Below are 17,629 nucleotides of genomic sequence, written 5' to 3' on the forward strand. Positions count from 1 at the left end.
TAAACTGCTAAATGTCATAATGTTTTATGTACATCATTCTGGCAGAAAAAAGAACCTGCAAAAACACACGCTGTAACACGATAACATTTCTAGCGTGTGCACATGCTTCATTTGAGTGTGATGTGGTAAAATGTATTTGTACTTTGTGCAATGATGTCTAATGTTTGTGACGTGAGGTGCTTTCTGTTTGAGCACCTAGATATGTGTGGGCCAACCTCACTGCGTATGTGTACATTATGATTTGTGTTATTTTTGTGGCTAAGCCACTGTCATATGCAGTCACCCAACATCACACTCAGTGGGAAAGAAAACTGAACAATATCCAAAGTGAGCGGAAGATGAGAATCTTTGTCTCTTCCTGGAGAACATGTGGTGTAACCCCCCTAAAACACACACACACACACACACACACACACACACACACACACTCACACCACCTCTCACTCTCAATTATTTGGCTGCTGTCACAACAAATCAATCAAATTACCACAGCAAGTCTGTGTGCAGGTGCTGCTAGTGCACTGCTAGTCACATTAGCTTTGAAATGTATGAGGGCGCCAGCAATTTTATCACTCTTCTTTATTTAATACGACTCTCTCCCTATGAATCGTCTTACAATTGCCTCAAACTTGAAACATTAAAGGACAATGTGGAAGGCATGCTGGGAATACAGTACTTTAAGTTAAGACAAGAGATAGATAGAGAGAGAAAGAAATATCCTTTTTTACGATAAAGGGTTTAAAACAAGTTAAGCACCATGGACAGCATCAGTGGCATGCTGTTGATTACCACAGACAATCATTTTGACTTGATTTTTGCTTGATTTCAAAGACTGAAGAATGTTTACAGCAATGCACTTATAATGGGGCAGGACATTCAATAGGATCTAAAAGCAAAAATGTGCAGCTCATATTATTCGTAAAAAATTCCATCATACGAAAATGTTGTTTGAGATGTAAAGATCTAAATATTCTTTTTAGTGGTTGAATTACTGTTCAAGACAGATGAACTTGCTATGCTATGGATGTATCTGTCTCTGTATAAACAGCTACACTTTTAAGAAATTTTAAGAAATTAATACTTTAATTAAGGAAGGATGTATTAAATTAATGAAAAGTGACAGAGAAGATTTTTATAATGTTAGAAAAGATTTAGGTTTCAAATAAATACTGTTCAACTTTCTATTCATGAAAGATCCTGAAAAGAATGTATGTTTAACACTGACAAAAACAAACAAACAAACAAACAAACAAACAAACAAACAAAAAAACAATAATAAATGTTTCTTGAACAACAAATCAGCATATTAGAAGGATTTCTGAAGGATCATGTGCAGTTAAGATTTGAATAACGGCTGCTGAAAAATCAGCTTTGCCATCACAGAAATACATTTTTAACTTTATTAAAACAGGAAACATTATTTTAGATAGTAATCATATTTCACAACATTACAGTTTTGACTGTAATTTTTTTTTTTATCAAATAAATGTAGCCTTTGTGAGCATAAAAGACAAAAAATGTAACAAATTTTACCAACCCCAAACTTTTTAATTTGTAATTTTAACCTAATTAGTACATCATGCTACTTAATCTTAAAAATCTAAATGTTATTTTTGGTGACAGAACATTAAAACACAAATACAGGTTACATAAAGCCTCTTTTTTATTTTATTTTATTTTATTTTTTTCTATCTACATAATACCCCTTAAGTTCAGCACCACGGACAGTTCACTCAACAACCAGTTAATGGAGCTACCGCCTTAATAAAGTGTCTTCAAGGATCATAAACAAACAATTTTTGAAATGTAAACAGATATACATTTTGCACTTAAATAATTTAATTTAATTTAATTTAATTTAATTTAATTTAATTTAATTTAATTTAATTTAATTTAATTTCTCTAGTTAAAGCAAAGTTTGTATCATCTTGTCGAAGTTGTAAACCCACATTCTCTAGAGAGGTATCATTTGCTGTAGCAGTTAACTTTCCTTTAGCAAGTATTGTCTCGACATCTAAACGAAAGTCTTCAAATTAACTTTCACCTGCAGTATTTTTTTTTAAATACAACAAGAGTAACAGTTCTTGTTACTTTAGTTACAAACATATCGCAAGCAAATTATGTGCTTTCTATTGTCTTTTTTCCCATGTGCAACTTTATCACCCTTAAGGCTTCGAGTTTCCCTTTGACTTGGCTACTTTTAGTTAAACTAAGTGAGTTAGCAGCTTCAAGTTCCCCGTCTGTGTCAGTACTCAGTCTAAAGCGATGCCCCAGTCTGACAGGAGAGGGATTCCTGTGAGACTACAACTGCTCTTTCATTGAGACAGAGGAGCAGTGTTGTGATTAGAGCCAACATGGTTCCTCATTAGCCTACGAGCGCAGAGAGACTCAGGCAATTACTCCTCATCCCTGAGTGCCGTTTTATGTTTCCTGCAAAGGGAACGCACACTCTCGCGCACTATTCCTTCCCCTGTACACGCTACGCTGCAGGTTCTGATGTGCTCCGATCAGGCAGCGTACAATATGACTATGAAAGGGGCCGAGTATACATTTGTTCTGCATTAACTCAAAGTAGGCTGACAATGTAGCACTGATCTTTCATTTGCCTTACATCTCTTTAGGGAAAATATGGTGTATTACAAGGATGTTTCCAAAAAGCCTTTTCATAGGTCATGAAAAGACAGTTATTTCATGATCTGAGGGTTACCCTTATGTTTTTTGAGAGAGGCCTGTTTTGAGGCTTTCTGAGCTGATGAGCAACAACGTAGATGTTATTTTCGTTCTGCAGCTTATTGAAAGATGCTTTGATGTAAGGAGAAGCACATTCTGTCATTTGGTTTGTTATGAGACAGAATATGGTAGGAACATACAACAGAGGGATTTGTAATTTTCAAAGCAGCAAAATCATATCATTAAGTCTCATATCAAGTCAAATGAAATCAAACAATGTTATTTGTGGCATAAGGAAATGTCACAGTGTCAAGCAAACACACTTTCATTTTGCTATGTTTTTTGAAACACCACCTTACCTCATATATATTCACATTATAATTTACAATCCAATCTTTTTCCTAAATATACACCATTTCTAAATATATATATATGATTAATTCCATTCCTAACACCATGTTTACAGTCTGATGGACAAACAAACATGAGGCTTATTCTTATTCTATTCAAGTTACAGCTGGAATTGTACACATAGTGTTCAAGAGGGAATTCACTTTCTTTACTTGACATGTCCAGACATTAATCTTCCTGACAAAATAACAAGCTACAGCGGCGCCAGGGTTTAAAATGAGCGCAGAGTAACGCAAGCACAGGCTTTTATTTAGACGACCGTGCCGAACTTCATGAAGCTGCCCCATCGCTGTGACGACCATTCATCAGTGCAGAGACGCAGTGGCGGGTTTGCACACGCACCACTGAGCCTTCTGCTCGGCACACTCACATGGACGGTCTCAGCGAGGCAGACGTCTCCTAATTTGGAAAAGGTGAGCTACGATGTTACAAAGGGCTCTAGCAGCAATATAAGTACTTTTGTCTTAAAAGTGATGTCATTCTTTTTTTCACATTAAAGGGTTAGTTCACCCAAAAATGAAAATTCTGACATCATTTAGAACACAGAAAAAAAATGACTTCCATTGTATAAACCAAAAAACATGAGACATTTTTCCAAAATATCTTCTTTTACTGTATGTTGCACAAAAATCACACATGTTTGGAACTACTGTACATGAGATTGTGCTGGAATAAATATTTGGCAACTAAAAAATAAATGATTCATAGGTTAATACCAACAAAAAGTGGGCAGGCCTATATGCTTGACTGGAAGAGTGTTCAAGAAGTCAATATGTTTGGGTATGGAAGGATCAACTAGTGTAGTCTGACTAGAGTAGTGTACTAATGTAGTAGAACTAGTGTAGTCCGAATCCTGAATAAATAACTATAAATAAAGTTGTTTCTTTCAGGGAATCACAAACACTGTAATTCTAAAGTAGTATTTTATAAAACTGAACAAATATGTTTGATTAGTTAAGGCCAATTATTATCACCTCTCAAAAGTGTGTTTTTGCAATAATTGTTTAAAATAGAATGTATGTATATATCGTATGGATATCAATAAATTCTTATATAAAAAACTTTTCATTGTTAGTTCATGGCGTTAATTAATATTGACAAACAGATCCTTATGTTACGATTCTTTACAACTCCTATTCATATATATAACTGCATTCATAGTCATCAGGACTCTATTTTCTCTATTGTCATTTATGCAATAATACCCAAATAACTGGTATCTTGCTCTGATAGTGGGTCAAAAGGTGGAATGAATAACACAATGCATTCACAAGACTATGACATAGTAAATTACTTTTTGTTTTTTAACTTCAAATATTGTAATTGAATTCTCACCCTGACACAAGGTATTATATCTTATTTGTTCCTCGTTAGTGTGACTTCTCTTTTAAGATGTATGAAAGTTTACCATCTCCTTCACTTTCCTTGAACAGAGGAGTGTTTGATCTGGAGTTAATTAGAACATACTACATGAGCACACTGATCTATGTGTCGTTTTTGGGCCTTGAGGTGGAGATCTCTGCAGGTTGTGATTAATCAGGCCTGCGGGGCTGAACTCACGGCTCAACTAAGACGGTCTGGCAGAAGTGCTGTGCCAGCAGCTCTCCATCAATGGGGGGCTGATGGGATAGGATTGGGGGGATTGTGAGACTGTGTGACTGGCTGTAGGGAGAGCAGACACAGTCAAATCATTTAATGTCACATGGCACCCATGACACTACACCCTTAGAGAATCCCTCAGGTTCTGCATCTAAAACTGAGAGGCCTAGTCAGAATAAGTCACAGTAGTTTATCACTGGGTACCTTTTTTTTTGTTTTTAGGACGAGCATTTTTCTGTTTGTATTTGTGCAAGAGATAAACACAATGTCAATGTTCACAATTTGAGTGCAAGAAGAACATTCTGACAAATCACAAGATAATGTGTTATGATTGTAATGTAGTTTCATGGATGCTTTTTTTCTTATGTTTATTTTATTTTAGAAGATAATATGAAGAATGCTGAGATCCAAACAAAACTGGACCCTGACTTTAACTGCAAAGTGGTAAAAAAAAAAAAGAAATGCTGAAACTTTTTTTCAAAATGTTTCACATAAGAAAGTCGTATAAATTTGGAACAACATGAATCATTTGTTGGTTATGCATTCCTTTAAAAGCTCAGGACAGCTCCTTTTGTGCAAAATTATAAATATTAAATTTTAGTAAACAATCATTTTTATTAATATTATTTTGTCATTGCATTTTTTTTGTTGTTTTTCTTATATATTATAGCAATGCAATGTGACAAAATAAAAAATATATTTTTAGTAAAACATACTAAAATACTAATACCAAGTTTAAATTAGATTCGTAATCCAAGATTTTCAATATAGTCTCAGACTTTAAAAAACAAATTTAAATGAAAAAAAAGACTGTAGCCGCACAAGCATGAAAGTTAATGTCCAGCTAAACCCCTAAAAGTTTAAGACAGACAATTAATGGAGCATTCAAATTCACTTCAGCGTAGAACGTTTAGGGTCCATTTTAGAGAGTCTTGGAAATGTGAGGCCGGGCCCAAAGGCACATTATCGTGACTGAGGGAATTCTGGGAATTTTTAGATATTTATTTAGCCCATGTGAGTGTTTATTAAAAGCCTAGACGTGCTTTGACGCGTGTTGTTATTTATGCATGTTTGTGTCCATTAGAGACTTCTTCTCCATTCCACTATTTTAGCCATCCATCTCTTCGGGACAACCTGTTTCCTGCCGTGCATTATTTTAATCTTCGGCCTCCTCCTCCTCAGACGAAAAAAAGAAAACGTGCTATTTTACATGCACTCAAATTTATAACCTATCATTTTTTAGTCAGGCATTAGAGAAGGCACCTCATCTAAGATTTATGACTGACGGTTTCCCCCTTCCACCCCTCAATCTAATGGTATAAAAGAGACAATGTTTTAAACATTAAAATGAAAACCATTTACAACTATGATCAAAAGAGAACATTTGTGCATTAAAGTTTAAAAGGCGAGGAGAAGTATGGACGCGTGGACGGATGGAAAGAGGAGGGGGAGAGATAGAGGTAAAGAGGAGAAGACACAAGCATGCTAGTGAATACTCCTACTGAAAGAAGAAAGAGCCTTAAAGTGCTTTTGCGCTTCGTTGCAAAACGCTGACCTGTAATGAATGTGAACTACTTTCCCCACCTATATCCCTCTGATCCTCCTGTCCTCTGCCTTTCTGAGCACTTTCTTAAACGCATGCTGTTTGGATGAGGTGATGCCACCATTTTTAGGAGTCCCAAAAAACACAACAAACTTAAAAACTGAATGATGTAGAACAGATCCTTGTTGAATTTGACTTTACAGGTTCTGATGGTGCTACGAACACAATTATATAACAACTTCTTTATTATGAGCATTAATTTACTTTTCATTTTTAGTTTGAGCATTGATTTAGTTTTAGCATTATTTTATATAGATTTAATTAAGAAAAAAACAATGATGATAAGATTGTGTACATACAGTATGACTCGAGATTCAAACTTTGGCCAGAAATTGAAGTTAAAGTAAAGAGACCAAAAACAACACCATATTAATATTATTTATATAATTCTCAAAATCTAATTTTAAACAGGGTGACCATACATCCTCTTTTTTTTTTTTTTTTTTTTGGACATGTCATGTCTTGGATTTGTTTTTTGTATTTTTTTTTTTTTTTGGGTTTTGGCTTTGTTTTTGTGGTCTCTACATACTCTATATGTACACATATTTGCATTGCTTTGATGAGACGTCAGACTTAAAGTCAGAATTATAGTAAAAAGACCATAACCTAGACAAGATCATGTACACTTACTTAACATACAGTATCTTGCTGATCTTTTCATAAAAAATAAAAAATAAAACAAAAATCCTTTTCAAAAAATTGATACTGAAACACAGCACTGCAAATTTTGTTTTAAATAATACAAAGATCACTCAATTATGTTTTACAAAAAAATACTATTTCACTTTTTTTTACTTCAAAATGTGTTAAAATTGTTTCTACACCAGTTCTTTTTAATCGGATCAATATGGACTCATACCTTGCAGATTCTGTAGGGGGAGCGTCATGATGCCTCCAGCAGCAGCGGCTGCCACCAGGCCCTGTATGTTGGCAGCAGTGGGCAGAGACAGAACCAGGCCCTGCTGCCCACCGAGATGCCCGCCAGCGTTAAAGGGGATCAGAATGGGCTGGTTGAGACCAGGAGCTCCTCCGGACATCACTCCACTAACCGCTGACGCCAGCTGCTGAGCAACCAACAGAGACTGAAAGAAAGAACAAATAGGAAGTTAATTAAGTTTTTTTTAAGTATGATACGAAGCATCACAGTAGTGTTCTTTTTATATATATATATAATTTTACGTTTTATTTAAAATTATTTCCCATATTTATATGTATATAATGAATTTTTATCTTCCAGTTTGAAATGCATATGAAGATCTCCTTTAAAATCTCAAAAATTTACACAAAATACAGAAAAACATTGATGCCAAAACACTTACTGTTGAGAATTGGATAATATTAGCTAAAAGTGTTGTGTGCTAGCAGAACCCACTGCTGGGTCTGACAAATCAAATGCTTTTCCTGCAGGAGACCAGAACATTTTTCTTTTCAGCTCACCCAAGCACTGTTTTACACCTCTATACTGTAGAAAAAGCCTGTCTGTGATTCAGCTACCACACAGCCTGCTCCTCCTTCCATCAAGCCAGCAATTTCTCACTCTCTCTCGCGCTTACAAACACAGGCTACGTTATCATCAGCCCCATTAGCATTTATCGCTGCTTCTTTGGCTTAATTTGTACAGTCAACTTTATAATTGAAGGCTTTGTCATCCAAGTCTTATTTTTCAAGCATTCAATGATAAATTTGTACAATGTCAATAGTGTGAAACAGTGTCTCAGACTCTTTAGTTGTATAGAAAAGAGCAACATGAGATTGAGTAAACAACCACAGAATTTTTATTTGTGGCCTTTAATGTTACGCAGAATAAAACATTCCTGCAATTTCATAATTTCTGGCATTGCTGCACTGTTCCTAATTTATGAATGGAGAGGAAAATGCATGGAATTACATGGAATAGAATGGCAAAAGTCCAATTATACAAGCAGTTTTTTTTCAGGATGGGTGGTTCTAGAGAAAACAATCAAACTGAAAGTGGTTCACTGGTGCATTTGATTTCTGTACGATAAGACAAGGCTTTACTCATTTGCTCTACTCATTTCATTTATAACGCATTTTGAATCAAATGATAATCAGCATAAAATAACACTATTAAATATTCTTTCTCCATCTAAATGGAAAAACAAACAGACAAAAGGAATTTGTCAAAAAGACAAAAACCCTTCTTATAGAACATACTGAAAGATGTCATTTCTTTCACTTAAAACACTGACATTAAAAGAATGCAAAAAAAAAATAAAAAATCAATTAACCACTCAAAGGATGACAACAAAGACTCTTCTGACAAAGCTGTGTGACATATGCTTAATCTTGCTGTTTTAAGTGTGTGTGCGATGTTGGTTACTTGAGGCACAAAATCAAAGATTGTCAGTCAGCATCTCATCTCAATCTCAAAGTGAATGCCACTGCCTGGTTTGCCTCTGTGTCCACATGATGCTTGAAATCTTTTCTTTTTAAATAAATCCGTTAAGAAATCCATATGCTGATATATTCTTAAGTGTTTGGAATATACTTTATGGTTCAAAAGTTTGGGATGACTATGACTTTTTAAAAATGTTTTCCAAATATGCCTCTGCGTACTATGAATGCATTTTTGGTTGAAAAAACATTCAATAATATAAAAGTATTGTTAAATATTGTTACAATTTAAAATAACTATTTCTTTCTATTTGAATCTGTTTTAAAATATAATTTATTCCTGTTTTAAAATATAATGTTTTCCTGATCTCCTGTCTCTTGTTCTTTGACCTAGGCTGCGTTCCAGTCTGTGTTCTTATGCCCTTGACTCGCAAACTTCCCTCTGTCTCATTTACGCAGATGTACGTCATTGATTACGTTGCATGAGTGCCCACTACTGGCGGAACCCTTGCAATGGGCTGAACTGGAACGTCCTAAGCCCTTAGAATCACTTAGAATCTGCTATGGAGCTGGTTTATCGTTTACAATTTCCCCTTACGAATTTGTTTGATGCATTATTCTATATGTATATACTGTAGGTATGCCTGGGCTGTTATAAAAGTAAAAACAAAAATCATTTATATATTATAGACTTGTTTGGGGTGGGGATAAATGAAACGCAATCTGCAATGACATCATAATAGTGTTGTGTTGTGGTCTTTGGAACGGCCTGAAGTGTGCATATGTTCACCTGTGTTTTCTACATCACCTTGTTAATCATCTCGTTTGCTCCTTTTGTTTGTCTTTAAGGCCCTGTCCACACAGAGACGCGTTTCGCTGTATACGCATACATTTTGTATCATATAGGTGTTTCATCCACACAGATCCCACGTTTTGGGAGAATGAAACTGATATTTTTTGAAACCGGGTCACAGAGTGGATAAATCGGAAAATGTCGCCCTTGCATTTTTGTGTGGACGGCGAATCCATATTTTTTCTGAAACGATGACATCATCAGCCCACGTCTCGCCCTTAGTCAGACACCGCTACGTCACGTAACAGCAACAAAAACATGAAAAAACACTGAACGATTGTCTTTTTATTAACTAACATTAACACAGATTAATAAATGTATTGTTCGTTTGTATAACGCATGCAAGGTTTATGCACATAGTCCAAGTCTTCTTCTCGCGTCTTTACTCTCACTTTTGTCTTTTTTTTTTTTTTTTTTTTTTTGCATTTTTTCTGAAAAAAAAGTATTCATTCAGGCTTTGTTATAACTTTGACAAACCGATGTATAAGCAAATATAGGACGATAACATATTTATGGCACACACAGACAGTTCTTCTTCTATGAATAAAGGATTAAATTAAGAACAGCCTCTAAGACCGACATTTTAGATGTTGTTTATTTCAGGACTGTAGGCAATTGTACATTTAAAAATGCAGCTACTTTAGTGTGCTTTTGTTTGAATTGTTTAAAAGAGCGAAATTTGTCTATAGCACTGGCATTTTCGTACAAATCAACCAACTCGTAATGGCCATTCAGAACCCCACTCACTGAACTGAGGAAAATATTAAATGGGCACTTGACCTAAACAACTGAGCTGAAGAGCCTCTATCAGTCAGAAGATGACTAAAACCAGATGAATACCTGAAAGCTTAAAGGGATACTTCACCCCAAAATGAAAATTTTGTCATTAATCACTTACCTCCATGTCATTCCAAACCCGTAAAAGCTCTGTTCGTCTTCGGAATACAATTTAAGATATTTTGGATGAAAAGCTGGAGGCTTGAGACTGTCCCATAGACTGCCAAGAAAATAACTGTGTAAAGGTCTATAAAAGGTATGAAAGTCTTTGTCAGAATACTCCATCTGCCATCAGACGTGCAATCTGGGTTATATGAAGTGACAGGAACACTTTTTGTAAGTGAAGAAAATAAAAATAAAAAAAAAATTAAAAAAATTCCTTTGTCAACTGTCTCCTCTGTGTATGTCCATATCACCGTATGCTGCGTATGCTCTTCTGTGTCATCCACGAAACCAAGGATGTGCTGTTTGATTTCAAATCAAAGCTAAATACACGTAGAAACAGTGCATCCTTGTGGCGCGGATGACACAGAAGAGCATACAAAGCATACGGCAATATGGAGAGACACAGCATACAGTGTTATGGAGAGACACAGAGGAGACAGTTGACAAAGGAATTATTGAAAAAAATCTTTATTTTTGTTTTCTTCGTTTACAAAAAGTGTTTTGCACGTCTGATGGCAGATGGACTATTCTGATGTCGACTTTCATACCTTTTATAAACCTTGACACTGCAATTTACTTGGCAGTCTATGGGACAGTCTCAAGCCTCCCAGTTTTCATCCAAAATATCTTAAATTGTGTTCCGAAGACGAACTGATCTTTTACGGGTTTGGAACGACATGGGGGTAAGTGATTAATGACAAAATATTCATTTTGGGGTGGAGTATCTCTTAAAGAGATACTTTATAAAATACAGACATGTCTATTTGGAATGGTGCAAGTTAACATGACTTAAAAGTTTTTAATTTAATATGAAGACATGTTTGCATATTTTTGGCAGAAAGGACTTTTTCAGTCATTTAGAGACTTAGTACAAAACAAGCCCCCCCAAAACTTTTAATATTTTGTTTTAGTTTAGTTTTACATTTTCTATATTTTTCAGTAATCGGTTATAAAATTAGTCATGTTTACATTTTTGGTCACAGAAAAAAAAGTTACAGAATGTATATGATTTCCCTAATTTTAAGCAGGTCATGTGAATACCACAAAACATACATTTAAAGGGAAAAAAACGCAAAAGACTGCACCCACTGAACAGACTAATAGCTCCATGATATACATCTTTTATTATTTTATCCAATATTAATTAATTATAACAAATTTTATTAAATTATTACATTTTAAAAAGTCAGATCACAGTAAAATTATACGATACTGTTTAAATTGTATTTGAAGACTTTCTGGCTATCAAACATTAGTGGGACATGTTCATAGTTAATGCGATATGATGTGAATCACACCTGTGGTTACTGCTCAGACACCTGTGTGAACAAGATGAGAACTGACATCCACAATGCATCCGCAAAAACACTTATATACAAGGAATCTAGTGATAAAATACAACTTCAATTGTCATAATTTTAATGGGCATTTGCCAGGGAGTACAAACTACTATGCTGTGTCCAGCAGAATGTCTGTGTCAGGAATCAAGGGAGGGCCATATACTCCTTGACTCAGCATGAAAACCGGTTCTTCTCTCTTTCTTTTTTCGTGTTAGATTCACTAATAGCGCACACCGTTTTCCCATCAGCCCTCTCTCTAAGCGAAAAGGCAGCTGACAAACTGATCTGAACCCCAGCGTGTCTGTGAAATGGGATCCCCCAGGATCAAAACACAGTTTAAAATGGCTGAACAACTCCTCACTCAAAATACCCTTGGGATGTTTAAGTCACGCTACCACCTCACTATTCCTAAATGTCCATTTACATACACCAGTTTTCAAAGATATTGTGGCATATTTGTCATAAATGCACTTATAGTTTGCAAGACTTCAAATTCAGCTGTCAAACAACTTTTAATATGCAGAAAAAGATAACTTTTGCAAAAAAAAAAAAAAAAAATCCAGCTGGAATCATAATGATGGTGTCAGATGATAATGACTTCAATATGATGATAACATTGAAATATAAAATCATACAGAATGATTAATGTATTAATATACCATATTTTAAATGGTGGTTCAAGATACTGCAAACAATACCATGGAAAAACTTGGAAAAAATAGTCTGTAAAATGCAATTATTTTTTAATTATTAAATTCCATAAAATGGCCATTTTAAAAGCATGTAGGATCATATTTACTAAACAGCGCAAATTAGAGCGAGACCGCAATTCCAAAACAGTGCCGATGGCCGTGGACATTTCTGCGACAATTCAAAAACAACAATTCAAAAAAAAGAACACAGATGCAACATCTTATTTACATATCAACCAACGCAATATACCAAGAGCGGCGCAAATTATTAGCATAGTCGCAAATAAGCAGAGCTAAGGTCTCATTTATAAAAGTTGCATAAGCACAAAATGGGCATAGAAACATGAGTACGCAATTTTCCACGCACATATCGTGATTTATAAAAAATAAACTTGGCGTAAATATGTACGCACCATACGGACATTCTAGACCATGCGTACACACTTCTTTTACCTGGAGTGAGAAAAGTAATTAAGTAAACAGCGATTTTAAACTCTGGTTTCATGTTGATATACACATTTACATTAAATACTCCACTTGCATTAATGGAGATAAACACTGAAATTACATAATTTTACAAAAAACGTAATTACATAATTTTATTAACAATATAAATAATTTTCCTGTGGTATGCTATGTTTTAATGACAGCGAGGAGTGCTATAGGTGCACAATAATTCATCTTTAAACTAAACTACAGATCATATGTTATGAGAAATATTTTAGCGGGTACAATGATCAATTATGCGCACTTACTTCGATACTATGGTGGACACTGCTGGATTCAGTGGTCGAACGGTCTTTTGTCTGTTATAGGACCAATGATAATAGCTTACTGCACAACCACAGCTCAGCTGCACGGAGGTGTTGATGTCGTGTGAATGCATCTCAACAACATAATGAAAAATACCACTATATTTGAAGGATATAACTAGGAGAAAATGGTAAGATTTGCACGTTTTCTTTTTAAAATACTTTGTCAGTGACGAGCCTAATCAGACAATTGTATTTACACTGCAATAAATATGGGCCTATCTGTTTCCACTAAAAATAGCTAAAAGATGTTCATCAGCAAAACTGCATACATTTAATTTGATTTGAATTGTTTAGAACAATTGAAATACTATTTGGCCAGTGTAAAAGAATGAGATCAACTCTAATCTAAAATATATCTGAGAACAACTTTAAACCATTTTGTTTTGAGGGGGAGTCGTGGCCTAATGGTTAGAGAGTCGGACTCCCAATCGAAGGGTTGTGAGTTCGAGTCCCGGGCCGGCAGGAATTGTGGGTGGGGGGAGTGCATGTACAGTTCTCTCTCCACCTTCAATACCACGACTTAGGTGCCCTTGAGCAAGGCATCGAACCCCCAACTGCTCCCCGGGCGCCGCAGCATAAAATGGCTGCCCACTGCTCCGGGTGTGTGTTCACAGTGTGTGTGTGTGTTCACTGCTCTGTGTGTGTGCACTTTGGATGGGTTAAATGCAGAGCACTAATTCTGAGTATGGGTCACCATACTTGGCTGAATGTCACGTCACTTTCACTTTATGGATATTTTCATATATTTATTATAAAACATAACAAGGATACTGGATCATTTTTAGCAATAAAAATTTATGTGTGAGGCACAAATGGCATTATATCTCATATTTCCTTAATGTCTCGGTGTTAAACATGGTGTCACGTGCATGGGAATATGCATGGAAATGATATGCAGATGATGTTATGCATAGTAAAACAAGGCGTTGTAAGCTCCATATATGGTGATTTCGTGGAGGGGACAAGGTGGAGATGCACATACGCACAATCTTCCCCTGACTGGGATTTATAAAGGGATTTTTGCACAGGTTCTGGCGTATGCATGGTTTTATAAATCTGAAAACGTTTGTGTGTACGCAAAATCTAGCTTTTGTGCCAATGTACACTTTTAGGATGAAATCTACGGAGAGTTTTATAAATGAGATATTTTATAGTGTGGGTGATCTACTTAGTTCACAGGTGCAAATTAGTTTAAGACATGCTTTTTTGGGTGTTAAATAATGACACAAATACAGGCAATTTGAGGAGCGCAAACATTAGTAAATTCATTTTAATACTCTCCTCCCATAAATTCTGCATCTGAAAGGAAAACGCCTACAAATGCAGATTCAATGAGGTCAGGCACAAAAATAACTGTGTCCATGCCTTTTCAGTGCTAATTCTTCACTGCGCGTCTTTAGTATATCCCGACAGTACAAGTTTAACACCAAAAAACAGTTTGCGCTGGCGCTAGCTGTTAGTAAATCTGGCCCCTAAAATGGTATTATGAGATATTTCTGAGCTAAACTATGTTTTAAAATGGGACTTGATCTTATCCATTAGGGTTAAAATGAATCATGAAATGTGGCTCAAAAAGAAGTCATTTCAGAGGTAGGGCAAGTCAGTTTGATGAATTTTGCACAACAAGACCAGCGTGTTAATAGTCAAGCATCTAAGGCATGATTGAAAGAGACAAATCATTAAAAAAAACTAATTTTAACAGAATCAATACTGAACATATGTGTCCCCAAGACCCTTTGGCCGATAAGCAACACTCTATACCTTCTTGATCTGGCTTTTGGGATTAAATTACCCTTTTCTTTTCTTAACCCACACCCCCATCCCATTCCTCTTTCTAATAAGAAGAACGGAGGGAGCGGCCCAGTGGAGGAAACACTGAAAGATTACTCGTAATCAGACTGATAGCAGTGTGTGCGAATGAAGCCAAAGGCACAGGAAAGAATCGGACCCATGTAGGGCTAACTGCCCTCTTACTGATCCAGTTCCGTAATGGCAGTGCACACAATATCCGTCTCTAGAGTGAGAATCCATCAAAACATATTGATCCAGAAACAAGGGAATTGGGCATGGCAGAGGGAAAGAGCAGTGTGGCTGAAAAGTGTTTGTTTCTGTGGGACTATCCTGACAGGGTTCATCTATTAAGGCAGAGCTCAGGGGAATGAGAAGACAAGGGCTTGGACATCACTGCGGCATGTTGAGCTGGATATGGCAACAGACAATGATCATTCTCCATCTCTTGGAAGAGCTTGTTTGTTCTACACATCCTAAAAAAGGCCACAGTTGATTTTCTAAAAGTATGTGCATGTGTGTGTGTTTGTTTTACTGGGGCATTGGTTAGGTGTTGAGTTGGATGGTATGCTCCTTAAAGTCATGGCAAAGTCATTAGAATTGATCTTTTATACTTTTTGAAAAAGAACAGTTCACCCAAAATCATCCTCATGTCATTCCAAACATATAGAACTTTATTCTGTATATAGTTTTTCCTTAAGATTTTTCATTTAATGGGAAAGAGATGTTCAAGTATTTTCAAGACACTAAACAAAAGCAGCCTTTGACTCGTGCACCATACATTTTAATGTTTTTAGAAGCCGTAGATATGTAGGCCTACGAGAAACTAACTAAAAGTTAAGATGTTATTTATTAAACAGTACTTGGCATGTTCATCAGAAAAAGATTAACGTCTGATTTGTGAACAAATCATTCCTTTTAATGAATTGGTTGGATTCTGATTCACAAATCTGCCATTTGTCTTTCTGTTACTAGAAAGAGAAAGCTTCTTTTTCACTCAATGCTTACTGCTTTGTTTAAATGTTCTGCCTAATAATTTATTAATCAAAGACAGTAAGCTAATGAAAACAAAGTATGGGAGCTCTTGTTTGTCTGTGGTCAGGGCACTGCAATGCATTCTCGATACTGTCAAAAAAAAAGTTCAGTGCAGCCAAAATTTAAGTCCAAGTTTTGACACTTATTATCAGGTAGAGCAATAATTAAAAAATTACAAATATTAGCCAATAATATTGGCTCTGGTGATATATCAGTCGACCCATTAATTTCAGGTTTTGTCACACTAATTATGCTACCTTTTGTCTGTCTTCTTGTATATTTTTTCTCTATATTTTTATTGCCATATACCATTTCAAAGTTATTGTTTATTCTGTATCTTCTGCTCACTTTATTAGTAGTGTTTCGGGACATGCCAGTGTCAAATTTTCCTGTTCCAATTAATTGCTAATGCTTTTATCACGGTATATGGTATTATCACGGTATTGGAATTTAATTTAAAAAAATAATACAATATAATAGGTTAAATAACTTTTTTCTTATAACAAAAATAACTGAACATTTAAATACAATAAAGCAATACAGAAAAATATATAAAGTTATAAAGACCCATCGGTATCACTTTACAATAAGACCTCATTAGTTAACTATTAACATTCACACTGAGCAATAGCTACATTTGCTACAGAAGTTATTAATCGTTGTTAAAAAAAATACAAGTCTTAGTTCATGTTAGCTCATTAAATAACACAGTTGCAACTTTCGATTTTAACAATGTGTTATTAAATATTGAAATACCTAAGATGAAAGAATGTTTAGAAGAATTTTTCATTGGCAGTTTATGTTAACTAATTAATTAACTCATGTTAACTAATGAAGCCCTAATGTAAAGTGTGAATGAACAATAAAGGATCAAAACACTTTCAAACAATATCTAGGGTATGTTGTAGTCCAGATTAAAACGGGAAAAAAAAGTTTGAAAATAAATAGCCTATTAATTCTAAATATTTAAGTATTTGGCACTGTGATGAAAACCATAGCGAATACACAAATCTGAATGGCTATTTAAAATTATTTAAATATGTTTTAGAAAGCAGTGCAGCTGCTTTATTTATGGGGTTTCCAAGGTAAGAACTGTATTTTCTGCAGTTTAGCGCCACCTGCTGTCAGAGAGTGAATGTGCTTTCATTCACTGCATCTCTCACGTGTTCCCCCATGTGCTTCTCATTCGTGCTTGTTTACATCAGAGTGCATATGCATCTTTCAAGCAGCATACAGCGGTGTTCTGCATTTTGACCAGTTGATGGGAATGAATAGTATTCTTAAAATGCATTCCAAATTCTGAATAATTTGTAATATATATTCACAGTATTTAGAAGTGCCCATGGTAACAATATTGTGCATATTCATTACCGTGATATATTGCATTACCAAATACCAGCACATGTCTAGTAGTGTTATATTTCATTTTGTTACCTTAATTTTAATGTACGCCTGCACAATGTCTGTACTTTTTTCTGCACTTAAAGCTCCTGTTACCAGGACAAATTCCTTGTGTGTGTAAACAA

The 17,629-nt window shown here is 35.3% G+C and overlaps 1 protein-coding gene across 3 annotated transcripts in view; it reads right to left on the reverse strand.

Moving 5' to 3' along the window:
* Positions 1 to 17,629, reverse strand: part of pou6f2 (POU class 6 homeobox 2) — a 102,971-nt gene that overhangs the window by 57,854 nt on the left and 27,488 nt on the right. For all 3 annotated transcript variants that reach the window (XM_042752018.1, XM_042752019.1, XM_042752017.1), the window contains exon 4: positions 7,143 to 7,365. In XM_042752018.1, the coding sequence (XP_042607952.1) occupies positions 7,143 to 7,365 (223 nt within the window). The remainder of the gene's footprint in view (positions 1 to 7,142; positions 7,366 to 17,629) is intronic.

Source organism: Cyprinus carpio, chromosome B24 (assembly GCF_018340385.1).
Source record: "Cyprinus carpio isolate SPL01 chromosome B24, ASM1834038v1, whole genome shotgun sequence".
Taxonomy (NCBI): Eukaryota; Metazoa; Chordata; class Actinopteri; order Cypriniformes; family Cyprinidae; genus Cyprinus; species Cyprinus carpio.